Here is an 18,815-nt window from a genome sequence, read left to right on the forward strand (position 1 = left end):
ATGTACTAAATGCGGACTCACTAGAAACGGTAGAAACTTTAATAGCTAAAATGTCCTTAGCTATTGTTGCTAACACCTTGTATTTGTCACTTTTTTCCTTCCACCATTGCAAAATATCAAACATATCCCCATCAACCCTTTTCTCCCTAACTTCTTCAAGATAGTTATCCAACTCACTTTTTTCAATAATCCCTCCTCCACCGTCTTCCTCATCAAACTCATCATAAAACTTTTTCATTTGCTCATTATTTGGTGCTATTGATCTTTCTTGACCATTAACATTCATACTAGAATGATTAAAATCATGAACAACATTCTTGAGAGAAGAGGCAAGAATTGCATCATAATAGTCAAACAACTTTCTAAGAATGTCATACAAATCGTCACACATAACATCCACCTTAACAAAGTCACGAGGAAAAAGCTTTTTAAAAGAGTACTTCACAAACCTAAGCTTATATCGAGGATCTAAAACAACCGCAACTAACATCATGACATTTGTCTTAGTAAGATCTCCATAATACTTATCAAACTTGTCCCTCATTAGCTTACCCATAACACGAATATCTATATTTGAAGAGTTTTCCCATTCTAACAAAGAATTCAATACACCCAAAATCTCATGAAAATGCATGTTTAAAGTGACATACAAACTTCCCGACATCTTCTTTGTAGACTCATAAAATTGCTTTAAACACAAAGCCAAAACTTTAGCATTTCCCCAATCCTCTTTTGTTGGAACTCCATCCTTAAGTTCCTTACTAAAATCCGGGTCATCTTCCTTAAATCTATTAAAAGCTTTTTCAAATTTCAAAGCGGTTTCAAGCATGAGATATGTAGAATTCCATCTAGTTGACACATCAAGACATACCGAGCTTTTACAAGAAACTTTCACAAGCATAGCAGAGTGTGCAAACAATTTTGCTCTAGAAGGAGAGCTCCTCACATATCTAACAGCACTACGAATATTAGCAATCGAGTTTTTTACCGAAGATAAACCATCTTTCACAATCAAATTCAACACATGACAAGCACATCTCATATGAAAAAATGAACCCTCCAAAACAAGTTTATCAAGAAAATTAGCTTTCAAATAACCAATTGCCACATCATTTGAACTTGCATTATCAACCGTTAAAGACAACAATCGATCCTCAATTCCCCATTTAAGAATGCATGCTTCAACAACTTTTCCAATCTCCTTACCTTTATGACTATCCATTAATTGAAAATTCAAAATCCTTTTTTGCAACTTCCAATTATCATCTATGAAGTGAACAGTCAAACAAAGATAGTTAAAATTTTGAATAGAAGTCCAGCAATCAGTTGTTAAAGATACTCTTGATTTTAAACATTTAAGTGTATTCTTCAACTTCTCACTTTCACAAACAAATAGATTTTTCACATCTCTTGCAACAGTGAACCGTGAAGGTATATGAAATTGAGGAACAGCAACATGACAAAAATATCTAAATCCTTCACGCTCAACTATAGAAAATGGTTGTTCATCAACAATAACCATTTTTGCTAAAGCAAGTCTACATGCATCTTGATCAAACTCCCAATTAGACATCACAGTAGAATCAGATGGAGAAGCTTTAAACATAGAAATGAGTTTTTGCTTATTGTCAATATTTGTAGGGTACTTTGGACATGACTTAAGATGCTTCTTTAATGATGAAGTTCCATTATTAGTGTTACCTGTTAAAATTTTGTCACAATATTTGCATCTAATCTTGATTATTTTTTTGGTTTTCGGATCTCTAATGTCCCAAAAATGGCTCCAAAACTCAGACTTCCTCTTATCGCCAACTGTGGTTGGTTCGCTTGTTGCATTCCCAACACCGGCATCACTTTCATCATCCATAGGTTCATGACGTTCATGATCCATCACTAATCTGAAATAAAATTAAAATTATACATTGATATATAAATAAATAGGAGAGTAATAATGTGTACATTCTAGCAAGTAGGTTCGGCCATTACTAGTTTACTACTAGCTTCTTAAGTAGAGTATACATTATTAATCAAATTCATTTTCATAATTAAATTCTATTTTGCTCCTTACTGCAATGCACTCACCACCACCTCCGACCACTGTCCTGACTTACAACAGACGACAGAAGGTCAGAAGCAGCAGCAACATCAGAACAACAACAATAACAAGCCATGTTTACAAGGGACTAAAGCAGCAACATAATTAAAGTAGTACCGATAGTAATTAAGGCCTTATTGCCATTTCTATGTTGTATTGGTACTTTGGTAGTATATATAGAAGTAGTTTAGCAAATGGGACTAAAGCAGCAACATAATTAAAGTAGTTTATCGTTTACAAGTTGGTAAGCTAATCAAACATCAAACTTTCTGCCTTAGATCACTGTCATTTACTCATTTACACGCTTATTCGTTGCACTTACTCAAACTAGCAAGTAGAAAACTAACTACAAATTGACAAATTTACGGTATACATATTTACAAAAAAAAAAACACAAATGTTTAATCTAAAAAAATAGTACAATTAATCAATTATCATAAACATGCGAAACTCAAATAATTTGCGAGTAAAATAACAAAAAGAGCTTGAGAGGAGAAGAACCTTTAACAATATGAGCAAAAGCTGTGAGATCTGAGAGCTTCAATCCGAGTGGTGAGAGTGTGAGACCGTGAGAGCAAGAACGGAGCCGTCGTGACTCGTGATGGAGGGGTGACCAGTGAAGGGGTGTTTTCTCTGTTGAGGTGAGAGAGTATGTGATTCAAAGTGGAGGCTGTGAGATTTTAGGGTTAGTGAAGTGAGAAAGAATATGAGTACATTAGTATGTTGGGCTTATTTTGATTTGGGCTCTAAAAAAAGATACAAGTATTTGAACTATTCAGCAAATTAGCTCTAAAATGTCCAGTTCCAAGACCGGGTACCCGGTTATATTGGTTCCAAGACCGGGTACCCGGTATTGGAACTGGTATAACCGGGTACCCGGTGGGTACCGGGTCCAAAATTTTAGGACCCGGAATTGGAACCGGATCTAACCGGGTCCTATATTTTGGACCCGGAATTGGAACCGGTACAACCGGGTTCGGGTCCGGACCCGCCGGGTCCTAACCGGTTCCAGTTCCAATACCGGGTACCCACAGTTTTTGCTCACCCCTATTAGAGGCCATACCACCATGTCATTGGTCTAGGCATGCCTTTAGTTCATCTTCTAAGTCTGGTATGCTTCTCAATAATTGTTGTGAAAGTTTCAATAATGTTTCAAGAGAGGCCAGGACATTACCCATCATATTAATGATAAAATGGATTAGAAGGTATGTAATGAAATGGTGTTGTGCTAAGAGGGAGGGGTTGGTTAATTTTGATGGGGTTATAATGTCTTCTGTGGATAAAATGATCCAAAATGGTTTGCAAAAAGTGACAAACATGAACATAAATCAAGCTGACTTGCATGAGTTTGAAGTTGATGATGATGGAGACAGTTTTGTAGTTAATTTGCAGAATAGGGTGTGTGGTTGTTACAGGTGGACATTAATGGGAATCCCTTGCTTGCATGCCTTGGCATGTATCGTAAAGAGGAGGTTAAACTATGAAGATTATGTCCACCAAGCCTATCATGTCACTACATATGCAGAAACTTATGCTCTTGCATTCAAAGCAATGCCCGGACATAACCAGTGGGAAACAACAACATTGCCAAAACCACTACCCCCTCCATATAGACAAATGCCTGGAAAGCCCAGCAAGAAGAAAAGAGCGAAAGATCTGGGAGAGGATAGAGAAAAACAGCAGGTGAAGAGAGCAAAGGCACAAAATAAATGCTCTAACTGTGGTGCTCTTGGCCATTACAAGACCAAGTGCCAAAATATGACTTTTCAAACTACAAAGTCAAAGGGTGGGAGGCCAAAGAAAGCACCTGGTCCACCTCAGGTTGCTTCCACAACCACTAGTCAGGAGAGAATCGAGGTTGCTGTTGAACCAAGTCCTGCACTAGTTGCAAGTCAACAACCCTCTACTACATCAACACCTAATCAACAAGACAAGAAAGCTTCTACTAGCAAGAAAGTTGCATCAAGTACTGCTAAAAAACCACCAAACAAGGCAACGACTATCACTTCTGCAAAGCCAAGAAAAAAAAAAGGGTGATGATGTTATCCCTTCACAAACATCAACTACATCAGCCCCTCAAGATATATCATCCCAACTTACTCAAGACTAATGGACTTGATTTTAGGATTATTTGTAATTAACTTAGCTACTTATATTGCAAATTCATTTTTTTATGATTGACACCAGTTGGTTCCTTTTGTCAAACAAGCTAAGAATGTCCAATTTTATATGGAAAATTACTGGTTCCTTTTGTTTAACAGAGCAAACATATATTGCAGTTCTATAATTATTCATTTAGAAATATAAAAAAAAAATTAAAAAAAAAAGTGAGACAATTGGCATCACCATCATAGCTGAATATGCAACTTCATTACAGCACCATAATTGGTGAAATTAGTACAGACAACAACATTAAAATATCCATAATACTTATTTTTTGTACAATAAGCATAAAACACCATTCTAGTGAAACTAATCTACTTCTAATAGTCTAATACTACTGCATTGTTCATACTTTGTACTATATTTAGCTTTGAAAGATGAAACTGACAATTACAAACACAACAACACATACAACACAATCCTTAGCTGCTGAATTTTTATTCTCTATGTCATAGCCCTTCTTCCATTCCCTCTTTGCGCACAATTCAACCTGCCTTTAGTACAAATCCAATTGAAAGCGATTCTGCAGAATTTGATTAATTCTTGAAACTTAGGTATGTTGCAATCCCGCACTTTTATCCTTGCTTCCAGCCATCATCTTTGCAAGAACCGCACCAATTGTAAAATTAAATCAAAATCCCCAAAATTTTAAAACCTAATTTGCGAAAACCCCTTTCCTATTTTCGAAATTGAATCACAACATAGATTATAGCAATTACTTGCAACAATTATGCCGTAATTGAATTTTTATAAAGCAATTACCACTTTTTGTAATGGTTTTTGGGCTTTTAGGGAAGAACAATGAAGGTTCTATGTAACATAATTATAGAACAGAGAAGCGAGAAACGAGAGAGGGGAAAAACCGAAAAATCAGAGGAAAACCAGGGGAAATAAAATAAAAGGGTAATTAAATAGGTCACGTGACGAGTCAATGCTGAAAAAATCGAGTCAACGACCAGATTCCGGCTACAGGTTTTAATTTACAGAAAAAAAAAAAAAAATTATGTTTGGGTTTTATTTTGCAAAAAAAAATTTAAAAGGTTATTTGATAAAAAAAAAAAATACATTTAAAAGGTTTTAATTAACAAATTTTCCTATAATTAAATTCCCTACTGTTTCCCTCTCTCATCACAAAATAAAATTCACAGAACTCAAAAGGACTCGGATCTCTAAAATGCCAATCCGCTAAAAATCGAGCTCCAATTGGCTGGATAATAAGCAGTCATCTTCCCCAATTTCATGATGTATTCAATTCAAACATGATCGCTTATTGTAGACCATGTGTTCCACGAAATGCCAAACAAAAATTGTTCAATATACGTGATACACATGAATCTTTGAGCCCTAATTTAAACAATGATATAAACCTCCAACTGTAGAAGAGAGGGATTAAAAATAATCAAGGGAGATGAATGTATTACTTCGGAAATTATTGATTTTGTGTAGTATTAGATCAAATTACAGGAGTTATAGTAATTGGAGGAATTGCAATGTGCATATCAGAGATTCTCATGATTACATTCACTTGCTTAAAATGTGTTCGAGTGAAAGAAACTTGAAACAAATTCATGCCCAGATTATTGTTGGAGATTATGAGCAAAACCCATTTGTTGCTTCAAAGCTTTTAGGGAAATACATTGAGCTTGTAGCTTCGAGTATGGAAGATGCACGGAAGGTGTTTGATAAATTGCCTGAAAGAGATATTTTCTTATGGAATATGATATTACAGGGTTATTCAAAACATGGGCACTTTGAGGATGCATTGAGTTCCTTTGTTCAGATGCGGGTGGCTGATGTTGCTGTGGATCAATACACACTTCCGTTTGTATTGAAGGCTTGTGGCGGAGCGAAAGAGATTAAAATTGGTCAGGTGATTCATGGGTATATAGTAAAATCTGGGTTTGCTTCGGATCTCTTTGTCGGTAATGCTCTAGTGGCATTTTATGGGAAGTGTCAAGAAGTTAGTTCATCTAGGGAGATGTTTGATGAAATGCAACAAAAAGATAACGTTACATGGAATTCAATGATTTCTGCTTATGTTGTTAATGGTGTTCCCAGTGAGGGTGTAGAAATCTTTCATATTATGGTAAATGATGAAGCAATTTCGCCGGATAAAGCTACACTTGTAGGTATTCTTCCTGCTTGTGCTCAACAACCGGCTATCAAAGAAGGTTTATGGATTCATTCTTACATTGTAAAATCTTGCATGGAACTTGATGCGGCCTTTGGTAGTGGCCTTATATCATTCTATGCTAATATTGGCCGGTTAGGGTCTGCAAAGTTGATATTTGATCAAGTATCTGATAAAAACGTTGCGGTTTGGAATGCGATGATTAGGGCTTATGGAACACATGGACATGCTGAAGAAGCACTGAAGTTATTTTCCCAACTTGTAGATACTGGATTACAGCCAGATGGTCTGGTATTTTTGTGTTTACTGTCAGCCTGTAGTCATGCAGGGATGATTTCAGAAGGCTTAGAATTGTTTAATAAGATGGAACACTATGAAGTTGAGAAAATTCCTGAGCATTATGCTTGTATCATAGATTTGTACAGCCGGGCAGGTCTACTAGACGAAGCAATGAAATTTATTAAGACTATGCCTATTGAGGCAGGGAAGGATGTCTATGGTGCCTTGCTTGGTGCTTGTAGGATACATAATAACATTGAACTTGCTGAGGAAGTAGCGAAAAAGCTGTTTGATTTAGACCCTGAAAATTCAGGGCGCTATCTCATTTTGGTCAAGATGTATGAGGATGCAGGCCGGCATCAGGATGCTGCTAGGTTAAGGACAACATTGAGAGACAAGAAGATTCAAAGACCAGTTGGCTTCAGTGCGATTGAAATAGAATATAATCTTCACACATTTGGAGCACAGGATGAATCCCACCCATTCAGGGAACAAATTTTTGACACATTACATAAATTGGAGTTGTTGATGATAGATGAAACAACTGTAGCTGATCAAATGGTAGTAAACTCATAGTAACAAGGATGGAGGTCGATTATTGGCAGTTAGCTCATATGACTCATAGTTGATCAATTGGTAATGAACACAGTTAATCTTTGACCCATTTATATTGTCTTTCCATCCCAATAGAATAATCACTATGGTGATCTCATGTGCCCAATAACTTCATAGTTAGTACTGAGGTAGTTTTAATCTAATTCCTTGTTAAAGCTGGGGTAGAAGGGTTTTTTTTTATATTTTTTTACTTTTTATTTTTTTTATATATTTTTTATTTTTTTTTATATATTTTTTATTTTTTAAACTTGCATTTGTCTAACATGACAGGGGCAGTGAAGCTATGTTCTGGGTTTTTTTTTTTTTTGGCAGGATATTCTGACATTCGGTCTCTGCACAGTGACAAATTTACATGAACGAGGGTTAAAGATTGATCTTGCTCGGTTGCTTTAGCTGCCTACCCTATTAGACAGGAAATAAATTCAAGAATTTTTGGATAGAGCTGCGCTTATGGAAGACCAAGCAAATTAGCTTGGAAATCAGAATGTCTGCTGCAGTGCTGCTGGATTCCAGGCACACGTAAAAGTTGATTCAAGACATGCTTAATTGCTTATCCTAAACTAAGGCATTTGATGCATCTGATGCGTAGGTGCAGTTCTTCTAGTCGTTTTGTTTGTAGAACCATATGCATATAAGTTGGGGAACCACTAGGAAAATATTCAGAGTGCCTTGTATTTTCTTACTCCGTAATCTGTAATTTGTATTAGCTGGGAAGGGTTTTCATATGGTTCAGGTAAGAAGAGGGTCAATTTTCGCATGTCTTCTTTGCTTTCATGGCCCAAATAGCTGGCCCGAGACCCCGTTAGTAGCGGCGAGCGAGAGCGGATTGGGGGAAGGAGCTAGACCACCACTTTCTGGCCTAAAATCTCAAGTTACCTGCATTCCAAAATTCTGGTCTTCTTCAATCAGGTTCTCAAACCCTTACTTAAGAAGAAAGTGTAGGGCGCTTTTCGAACGGCACCCTACAGCATAATGATTATAACAACTCATTTACAGTTGCATTATATGCAATAATTAACCGATTCTAAATGTATAACTAGCGTGTGGTCCTGCAATGCACAAGATTTTACTTTTAATATCAATAAATATTATTTGGCTATAAAATATAAATTATATACTCCATTCGTATTTTATTACTCGTTCTGCTTTTCTTTTACAACCGTATTTTATTACTTGTTTTAATTTTTTTTTCGGCAACTTATGATAATATTTTAGTATTTTCTTCCCTACCCCTCATGTCATATTTTAATATTTTTCATATTCTCTTTCCTCCCTACTTATATTCACTTTTGCTTTTCCATCTTTTTATTCTTCAACTAACCTCACTTTCTACCTATTTTATTATTTTTCACTATACTTTCTAAAACTCTGCGTGTGAAAAAATGGAACAAGTAATAAGATACGGAGAGTAATAGAAGAAAAAAAAAAGAACAATAATTAGTGAAACTAAATACGGACTTTGTATATTTTAATTGAATATGATTTCTTAAAAAAAAAAAAGAAAAAAAAAAGTATGAAAAAAATTAAACGATAGTAAAGGTGGTAAGAATGTTATTTCACATCTTATTTATCTTGTGTTCAAACCTAAGGTGACATATTTTTAATAATATATGAAAAAAGTGCGGTGAGGTAACATATTTCTAATATATAGGAAAGATGTCAAGTGGCATAATAATTCTAACACAAACTATTGGTTGCGTTCACCCGCATCCAACACTTTGTGCGGCCACAGCGTCGGAAATAACCCTAAATCAAAACAAAACAAAAAGAATTTACAATTGGAGGTGCTAATGGTGCGCCAACGACGGCTTAAGGTAGAGGTTGTGGTGGGTAAGTGGGTTCGAAAGAAAATGGTGATTTAATGATGGTTTCTTGCTAGGAAATTGACGGGTTGATGTTTGAACAGAGGAAACTCTGCAACAAATTCGAGAGCGAGAAATTGATCGATGAAGAAAGAAATTGATCGGTGGTGGGTGAGTGGGTTCGATGGTGGGAGAGTGGGTTTGGTGGTGGGTGGGTTCGGTGGCTTGGGTTCGGAGAAGGAGTGGGAGTGAGGGGCGTGTGTGAGGATATGCTAACAGGAGAGAGAAAGGAAGAGAGGAAGAGGGGGAAAGAGGAGAGAGAGAAATAATTTGTACTTGTATATCTAGTACTTTGTATATAAGCCAATAAAAGTAACACATCAGCTAATTAATGTATGATATCAATTAATATTAGGAACATATCAGACATTAATAAAAGTGTATTAGCCAACAAGAGGAATACATCAGTCAACAAGAGGAATGTATCAGCCAACAAAAGATACTTATCAGCCAACTGAAGAAACATATCAGCTAACAAAAGGTATAAATCAGTCAACATAAGAAACATATCAGCCAACAAAGAAAGCAAATCAGCCAACAAAAAGATCAAATCTGCAAACAAAAGCAACAAGTAAGCCAACAAAATAAACATATCAATCAACAAATTGAAACATATAAGCCAACAATTAAAATATACATATCAGGCAACAAAATATATATATCAGCCAACTAAAGAAACATATAAGTCAATGATGTCTGATATCAGCCAACAAGGAAAAAAAAAACCATATCAGCCAACAAAAGGAAAGCCCAACACAAAAACCATATCATCCAAAAAATGAAACATATCAGCCTATAAGTAAAATATATCAGCCAAGCATCCCCCACCAAACAGTTCATGCGTCCGTCCGCACGCAATATCTTATCTAATTCTAATATGTAAAAATTACCGGATTATAAAGGTATGAGCTTGCTGACAATCGAGTTAAGACTTAAGACAAGATATTGTAGATTGTCTTTGAAGGCTCGCTAATGAAACATGTAGACTTTGCATAGTCCATTGTCTTTCAAGGTTTGTAAGTTATAAGTTATACTTTATATGTCTTATTAGATTTGTCTCAATGTATAATTACAAATCAACTTTTTAGAATTTCTGCTTATTTAAACATGTTAGTGGTTAAATGTATGCATTGACAAACATAAATAATATAGAAAAATACAACACCGCCGACCAACATAACATAGGAAAGTCGATTATTTTGTATAAATCTTGCACTGGTCAAAACAGAGACTAATGCGAGGAGAGGGTTTTTGATATTGGTCATATCGATTTAGTTATTACACTGCTTTGCCTAAAAATACATTTAGCTGGAGTATAGCGTGAAAGATGATTCAGTAAATTTGTTATGCAAAGTTGCTTTGAAGCGCTATTTCAAGATATTAATGCACCTTTGCTGCGACAGAAGAACTGCCATTGCAGTAGATCGTATTATACCTGGTAGCCTGGTAGAGGTAACAAAATTAATGCCTACGCTTTCCTTATTAAATCCTATGACCTTATTTTAGCATGTAAGCACTATTCTAGATACTTGATCACAGTCTGAGCCCGACAAATTTATTACAGAGGACATTGAGCTTGCCGCACACCAGATCTAACATGCATGACCTCAACTTTAAGACTATCCATATAGCAACCACCTAGCAACTGTATTTTTACAATCTACATGAAACGGGAAGAGAGGTAAGCAACAATGTACTTCTCACGTCATTATATTCTTGTGAAGTGTCATGAAGCCTGGCAGCACCAACATTAAACAAGTTGCAAAATTACTAGATCGGACAGATATCTTCCAAACTGCAGAAGATGTAAAAGATTTAAGATATGAAACTGCTCTGCAAAGTCGATCACTATTTCAACTTGTATCTCAAAAGGAAAAGAAAATTCATTGGGACAACAAGAAGTTATACCTCATCCCCAAAAACTCAATTATATCGCTCGTAAGAGTTGCCCGCTTTTTATTCTGAAATGCTATCGATGCAGCTTTCCTCAGTAAAGCAGAGCCAGCTACACATCCCATCAAGGTTGGGTTCATTGTCCTGAAGCAGTTTAATACAACATAGGTATAAAAATTATTCCACAATCTTAAACATTGGAGAGAATGGAGAATTAATAACATACCCTATTCCCAGATCTCCTTCAGCTAGTTTTATGCATTGTCGAGCCCACGATAAGTATACAGCGACACTGGCATTAGGACACGGTCACATCATAAGCAATACTTCTCACAAAACAAAACATATTTTGGCTTGTATTGTTATCAGTGTAATACATTCGATCACCAGAGTGGTCAGAACATATTTTGGCCTGTATTGGCGGTATAATTACTTTGGTCAGTTTAATACATTTGATCACTAGAGTGGTAAGAACATTACTTAATTACCAAGATCCCAAAGTAATATTAGCCAAAGGCTATATAATCTAATAGCCCGATATCCTGAGGATTGTAATAGTATTACCAATGTCACCTATACTATTCCTAAAACCTAAGATAAAAAATAAAAATAATTAAAAAAAATGCTATCTAATCACCAGTTACCGCCTCATCTTTAACAAGCCTTCAGCTCAAATTATTATTGTTTAAAATACATGTCAATCAAGATTCGAACAAACTACCTTTCAATTGATTAGCAAAGGAGTCACTATCGAACCCACGCAACTATATTGTTCAGTTTATCACACCAACCTATAATATGTTCCAACTAAAAGAGAGCACAATTCAATGAATAACGTAGACTCACCTTTATTATATATATACCATTACATTTATAGCCTATCAATACTCACAAAAAAATTAAATACCTATCATCAAATTTACTTTTATTACTCATCAAACCATTTTGTCACAGCTATTTTGAATTGCATTCGTTGAAAAAAAAAATAATAATAAGAAAAATAAAAAAATAATATCATAGATTCATAGCACGTGCAATCAACCAAGGTATCGCTTGGGCCGATAATTAATTTAGTTTACAGCTTAGTGAGCTTACCTCCCAGAAAGTATATCACCCTGGCCACCACAACGCCTAGGAGAACCAAAGATACTCACTGAACAGACTGCACAAAGCATGAGCAAAGAAAAACCAAAAGATTAGTCATTGAAGCTGAAATCGCACTAAAAAAATCCTCTCAATAGTTGGTTGACAACAAATTAATATTAACATGACTAAGACGAAATAGCACCTGCATCACCATCACAAATGAGATCAGACTTCCCTTTCCTCAGAACTGTTACACCTCCAATCCTAGAGAATACAGAAACCTCCTTCAGTTAATATGCCAATGAATTCTTAATGCTTAGCTCACAAAGTTACATTTCTAACCACCTATACTCGTTTAAAAAAATAAATACAAGTTCAGCAGTAGGTTAAATGCACACAAGCACAATAGGCACATCCCAACCCCTACCACTTACATTGAACAGATATAACAGAAAAGAAGAGCAGGATTGTACTCTAGGTTTCTCTATGCCTGTGTCACTAAACACATTACCTCCATATTATGATGCATTACTCCTATCAGATTTACTTATGCTAGGAGAAAGCAGGGTTAGCTAGGTCATTACACCTGAGTTTGTTACACATTTGAATCAAGAAGGGTAGGATGGATAATTGTCAGGAAGTTAGTTACAATAGTAGTGGAGAAGAAGACTGAAGAAAGATATATAAGGTGATAAATAATGGAAGAGAATGTAAGTAAGATATACAGGAATCTAGTGAGAGAAACTTAATCTAAGGAAAGGACCAACCTATCAAGGTTGGCCATTTATCATTGGCAATTCTCACCTTCAGTATTATCCATACAACTATATCCCTAATTCTTCCCCCAAATATTTTTTTTCCCCCCTATTTCCCATGATTGTTAGAAATCAATCTGATTATTAGTGCCATAGCATCAAAAAACAACATATAAGTTACATTCAAAATGCTATAAGCCTGATTAAAATGCTGCAAATATAGAATTAAGAAAACACTAAAATACAATGGCTGTAGAATTAGGTTATTAGAAAAGAGTTAGTTTTTTTTTTTTTTTTGAAAACAAGTCTCTTTCAATCTCCCCAATGACTTTCGTACATAGATGATATAGTAGACACTTGAAGTTTGAACACTCATCACATCATGACAAAAACATGCATGCATACCTTTGTAAGGTACATGCATTACCATTAGGCTAATTAAAAGTTACAATATGTCCAGCAACTTGGCTAAGACAGACATCAAACAGTCAAACTTTATCAGACACTTAATGATGCCTCAAAGTCCAACATCAATTGTCACAACACGAGAAGCAGTACAGAGATAACATTAAAACAAAAGAGAACATTAACTCAACTCCAAATCCACTACAAGGAATTAACTCAACTCCAAATCAAATCTTATACTTCGTATACATAGCATTAAAGCAAAAGAGAACACTCAAATGTTCAAGAAGAAAACATTTGTCTCTCAGGGAATTAAAAAGAGAAAACGATGTCATCATGGCTTCAAATGCTATCAAGACTCAATATATAATCCAAATGGATACATGAAACTATGACCATTGCATAGGACCTCAACTATGGAAGAAAGAACACACCATATAGTCCATATTCTAAAAACAAAAAAGTTAAAATTTAAGACACACAAGAATCTTGAAAGGCCATCAATTAGACTGTAGAAGTCCCCCTTATAACTTTGATGTTGAGTATTTATTTTATAATTTTTTGTTTTAATATTTTTGAAAGCCAAGTTTTAGATTAGATAGAATATTACTTTTGCTTGTTCATTTTGCTTGGTGTATTTTCCTCCCCCTTATTCTAGTGGCACTTAGCTAAGTCCTTATATGTTATAACAATAGAGAACTGCAAAATTATAAGTACATCTAGATGATTTACCCTTTAACAAGAGACAGTAGCTCGGCTGAAGATTCTTCTTCATTTACTTCACAATTGAGCACTTTCTGCACAAGGCGCTTGTACTCATTTACATTGGGTGTAAGCACAGCAAAAGGATAACCGCTAACCAGATCAAGAGAATTGGTTACAAGAAATAGTCCATCCTGCAAAACAAAGGTTGTAACGGAATAAAGAATTCTATCACATGCAGTATAGTGATCAACACATCCTAATTGGGACTTAGGAGGCTATATATAGGCATTGGATTATTGTTAATACTGATGTAGTGATGTGTAGATAGTAAAATGACATAAGTGGAGTTTGATGTTATAGTAAATCATTAACACTTACCCCATCTATAACAAGTGGGACATTCAACTGGCGAGCATGTTTTATAATTTCACTCACACAATCCTGCACATCAAAAACAAGAACACATCAGAATTTGAAATATTGCAATAAAACTGTTTAAGAAATTAGTACAGAAGGAATATTTTGTACAAACAACATGAACGCCAGCACATTGAATTGCCAATGTCAGTGGCATTCACACATAAAATAAGTATTGTGTAGGCATAAAAGTTCTAAACCATAGAGTACGCAGTAAAGTTGAATAAATACAAAATTAAGCCAAAAAAAAAAAGGCATCAAGTAATGTTAGATAAAACAAATTCGACTGAACTTTCTTCAACTACAACTTTCCTCCCCTCCAACCCATACTTATATGATGCACTCAAATTTTATATTACAATCACCGCTTCAAAAATAAACAAAATATAAAGCATAACACTTGATTCACCCATTCAGGTGGCCAGTTCTCACACTAGTAGAAAAGTTGCGGGTTGTGTAATCTGTAAATTGATGCCATTGTAAACTATTCATGTAACATTAAAACAATTAATACAGGGGTTGAGAATAGAAAACAATCTTCCAGAATGCACGAAGGTCAGGAAGGCATACCAAAAGAAATGGATCCCTCCCAAGGCCTGGGCCAATAACAAGACAGTCAAATCGCTCCATCCATTTCTCAACTTCAGAAAGAATCTTGTTTGCAATAAATCCTTTGTCCTCATCCCTGAAAACGATGTTCCACATTACCACAATGTCAAACACAGATAGTATGGATAATCAAATGGAAGCATCAGGATCCAGCTTTACTTGACATTATATGACTCTTCCAATACCGGGTGCACAATCAGCTCAGGACTGTAGCATTTTATGATTGGAGCTGCATCTTTAGTGCAAAAAACATGTGACAAATCTGCACCCTAAAATAAAGGAAAACAAAGCCACCCAAACTCAGGTCCAAATCAATGAAAGAAATAGAAAATGTTGCAATTTATAAAATATCATTAGTAACTTGGAAATATACTAACAATTTTTAAGGCTGATATTGCTGCGAAGTAAGGAGCACCAGTGTATTCACGACAACCCCCAACAACAGCTATTTTCCCTGACACATTGCGGCTTGTATGTCAGAACCTTTGAGCACACTCCAAACAATATAACTAGAATGCCTCTTATGCCATATATTTAGGGGGAAATTGAAACAGCCCAATAAAAACAACAAAGCATTCAAATCAACTCCTATGCAACTTCTGAGGAACAGCTTGCATATATCTTGTTTCAAGAAGGATAGCTATGAACTTAAGAAATTACTACTAACTATATTGAAACATGTCAATAAATTTGTTCCTGAAAATGAAATTTGTATCTTGTTCTAAAATCACACATTCACACCCAGCCTTTCTTTATCATATAGTTGAATCAACCATCTTTTGAGAACCTAATGTTCATTTTTAGAAGGTTTCGCACCTGCTAGAAGCAAAGGCAACCTTCTGATTATATACATTCAAGAAACTTAAATGACAAATTACAAGATATCGTAGTTTGTTTTGCCCAATTAGATTTTCAAATTACATTAGTACATTACTATCAAGCTATAAATTCCCTCAACGCTTTGGCTACAACACCATGTAGCTTGGATGTATCTCACATTTATATTATGCAATATTAATTTATTTTGGAAAATTAATAAGTTTTCCAAGATATTAGCTTTGTCAAGCAACAGCTGCTTCTTAGACACAGGTCAATTATTTTGCTCTCAACGGTTGAACTGAGCTACATTTAATAAAAATTGCAAACAGGTCATTTACATCCCCCAATAGAGTTGCTCTTATAGGCATATAAAATTGCATTGAAATGCTTGGATAAAACTTCCATTCCTCAGTTAGTGTTGATTACTCACACCTTGATATTTCTCCAGTTGCTACCTTTAATAAGCTACTCTAGTCTTAAGTTTCTGAGTGTTTAAAACCCAAAACCAATCAATCTATATTTGTTGCAGCGAAAGGTCTGTACTTAAATCACACAAATTCAAGAATAAACGAAACATTTTAAGCTAAATATATCTATAAATCTATAATATCCTGAAGAACATCACAGTATATCAAATACTGCTAAAATCAACATACACACATACAAGTAAATACAATGCCCTTTTCGTTCCCAATTCAATACATTCAAAATCCAAAAGCTTAACAGCAGCAAAAGAGAGATGGTATGAGCTCACCAGCCTGTCCTTTATATCTTGATAAGTCAAGGGTAGGAGTGATCTTTCTGATGATGTTCATAGCATCGGCCTCCATCACGCTCATTTTCACAGAGCAATTTTGGTCAGGGCTACCTCCTAATGATCTTATCAAGAACTGTTGCCGTCTTAAAACAGCTGACAATACTGCCACAGAACTCTTTGCTGCATTCAAACTTGTTAGCCGGGTACTCATTCCATGTCCACTTAGCATCAACTAGCACTCCAATCTCCTAAATAATCCATAAAATGTTAACCAACCTGCCGAAGTTAGAATATCTCTATAATCAAAAGCACAAGAAAAACTGTGGCAAGAGAAAATATATGGAGTATACAGTATTAGGAAGAGGGGGTATAAGAGTTCATTCAAGCTGATAATTTCAATGAGAGTTCATTAAAAGTGAGTCAAATCTAATCAGCATATCAGCCCCAATCCCTGAGCCAGAGCAGGAGGCGCGGCCACCTGCGCTAAAGGAGTAAAGGTACAATTTCATATTAACAGGCATATGAAGTGAACAAAATTTTAAGCCTATATTACTATACCAGCAGACGAGGGTACAATGAAATGCAGACTAACTTTTCTGATTGGAAACCACTTCGGGAGTTATCAGGTACTAAGCTGGAATATGAACAAAGTATTACAGAGTTACTGAAATTCTTGTCTTCCCCCAATTATGTCAGCAAATTAACTTCATTCGTAATCCTATTTTGAGTAAATTATCAGGTATTTGTGTAATCCTCATTTTGGTTATTTACTTACTGTAAAATATTATTAATTTTCATACTGCTAAAATTTCTGTCACTCATGTAATCGTGTAATGCTTTTCCATAGCAGGATTGAACTATCTTAAACTAGGGGAAACCGAGATGGTATCGAACTATGAGCATCAAAAATTAGATATCACCCAAAGTTAATTCACTTGCTCATGAAATAAACTGCAATTAAACTATGCTAGATAACCATAAGAAACTGAATCATCACAGCAAAAATTTACAAAAAAGATAAATAAACAAAAAATATTAAATAAAATATAAATACAGTAAATCATTTACATGCATCAAATAATCTTAGACTAGATTATTGCACACAAGCAAAGGGAAAAAAACACATAACATATACTAGTAATAAAATTCAAATAAAAACAAATAAAGCAATCACATTTACAGAAGTAAAATGAATTTACACATAGCCAAAGAGATTCAATAATGGAAATTTATTAATTTAAGTAATTCAAAAAATTGAACATCGTTAGAAAAAATTAAAATAAAAGAACTGAATTGAGTAATTTGATTGAAAGATAAATGGCATTACACCCAGATAAAAGGGAGAAAAACGAAGTCGATTGCATGATTAAACAAAAATAATTCAACACACATAATCGAATTCAGTAATCAGATTACCTAAAATGAAAATTAGAATTAGACAATTAAGTATCTTAACAAAAGACAATGAATTGATAACCAAACCCTAAACTTAGAGCTGTGTACTTGAAAAACTGACATTAACATACCGATTGAATGAGTGATTATTATGTTTAGATTGAGAGAAAATCCGCTGGCCTGGGTTTTTGTTTTGGAGAGCTACAGCCCTTCAGCTAATTCTTTTCTTATGCCTTCTACCACAAATACCCTGTTTCACTGTTTGACAATTTGCAGTTAGTTGTGGGTGGTTTAACTTGCTAGTTTAAGATCGTATTAGCATTAGCGGTTTCACAAAGTGTCATATGTGGAGCAGTGGAGCGGTCAGGGTTACTCGGTCGATTAGGGCTATTCGATCGGTCAAGAGTTACTCGATCAGTGTTTTGGTGTATGTTAGTCGGCCACACAAAAAACGTGTTGTAGTGATTTATGTTGGATATTTGATCTTGATTTTGGTTGCTGCCTTTTTATTTTATTTTACTTTTGGAATCGAAAGAGGAAAGTACATTCCAAACAAAAAAAAAAAAAAAAAAAAAAAAAAAAAAAAAAAAAAAGGAACAAGAACAAAAACATACTAAAAAGAAAAGAGAATTATAGAGGGACTAGGCGTGGTAAAGCGACCAAATTTATTTTGGATATTTGATCTTGATGTTTTTTTTTAGGAAAGTACATTCAAAACAAAGATTAAAAGAACAAGAACAAAAACCCACTAAAAAGAAAAGAGATTTACGAAGGGACTAGGCTGAGGTAAAACAATAAGTTCCATCTAAAAGGCCTCTATTAGGTTGAG

General features: G+C 35.0%; 1 protein-coding gene and 1 pseudogene across 2 annotated transcripts; one reads left to right on the forward strand and one right to left on the reverse strand.

Annotated features, from left to right (window-relative positions):
- The first annotated feature begins 5,792 nt into the window (after positions 1 to 5,792).
- Positions 5,793 to 7,244, forward strand: LOC145565305 (pentatricopeptide repeat-containing protein At3g26782, mitochondrial pseudogene; annotated as a pseudogene).
- Positions 7,245 to 10,468: 3,224 nt separating this feature from the next.
- On the reverse strand, positions 10,469 to 18,269 carry LOC145562491 (ATP-dependent (S)-NAD(P)H-hydrate dehydratase-like). 2 transcript variants are annotated; one of them, XM_081622790.1, is made up of 12 exons: positions 18,118 to 18,266; positions 16,589 to 16,839; positions 15,393 to 15,469; positions 15,175 to 15,284; positions 14,977 to 15,091; positions 14,368 to 14,430; positions 14,017 to 14,180; positions 12,327 to 12,388; positions 12,134 to 12,200; positions 11,265 to 11,330; positions 11,054 to 11,182; positions 10,469 to 10,940 (listed from the first exon to the last, which is right to left on the reverse strand). In XM_081622790.1, exons 2-12 carry the CDS (start codon positions 16,818 to 16,820, stop codon positions 10,916 to 10,918), a joined length of 1,110 nt encoding a protein of 369 aa, XP_081478916.1. In that variant the 5' UTR covers positions 16,821 to 16,839; positions 18,118 to 18,266; the 3' UTR covers positions 10,469 to 10,915. The 2 variants fall into 2 exon arrangements, with proteins under 2 accessions (XP_081478916.1, XP_081478917.1); XM_081622791.1 differs by lacking the exons at positions 10,469 to 10,940; positions 11,054 to 11,182 and having other exon boundaries at positions 11,318 to 11,450; positions 18,118 to 18,269.
- Between the last annotated feature and the right edge of the window lie 546 nt (positions 18,270 to 18,815).

This window comes from Chenopodium album, chromosome 10, assembly GCF_948465745.1.
Source record: "Chenopodium album chromosome 10, dcCheAlbu1.1, whole genome shotgun sequence".
In the NCBI taxonomy this organism is placed as follows: domain Eukaryota; kingdom Viridiplantae; phylum Streptophyta; class Magnoliopsida; order Caryophyllales; family Amaranthaceae; genus Chenopodium; species Chenopodium album.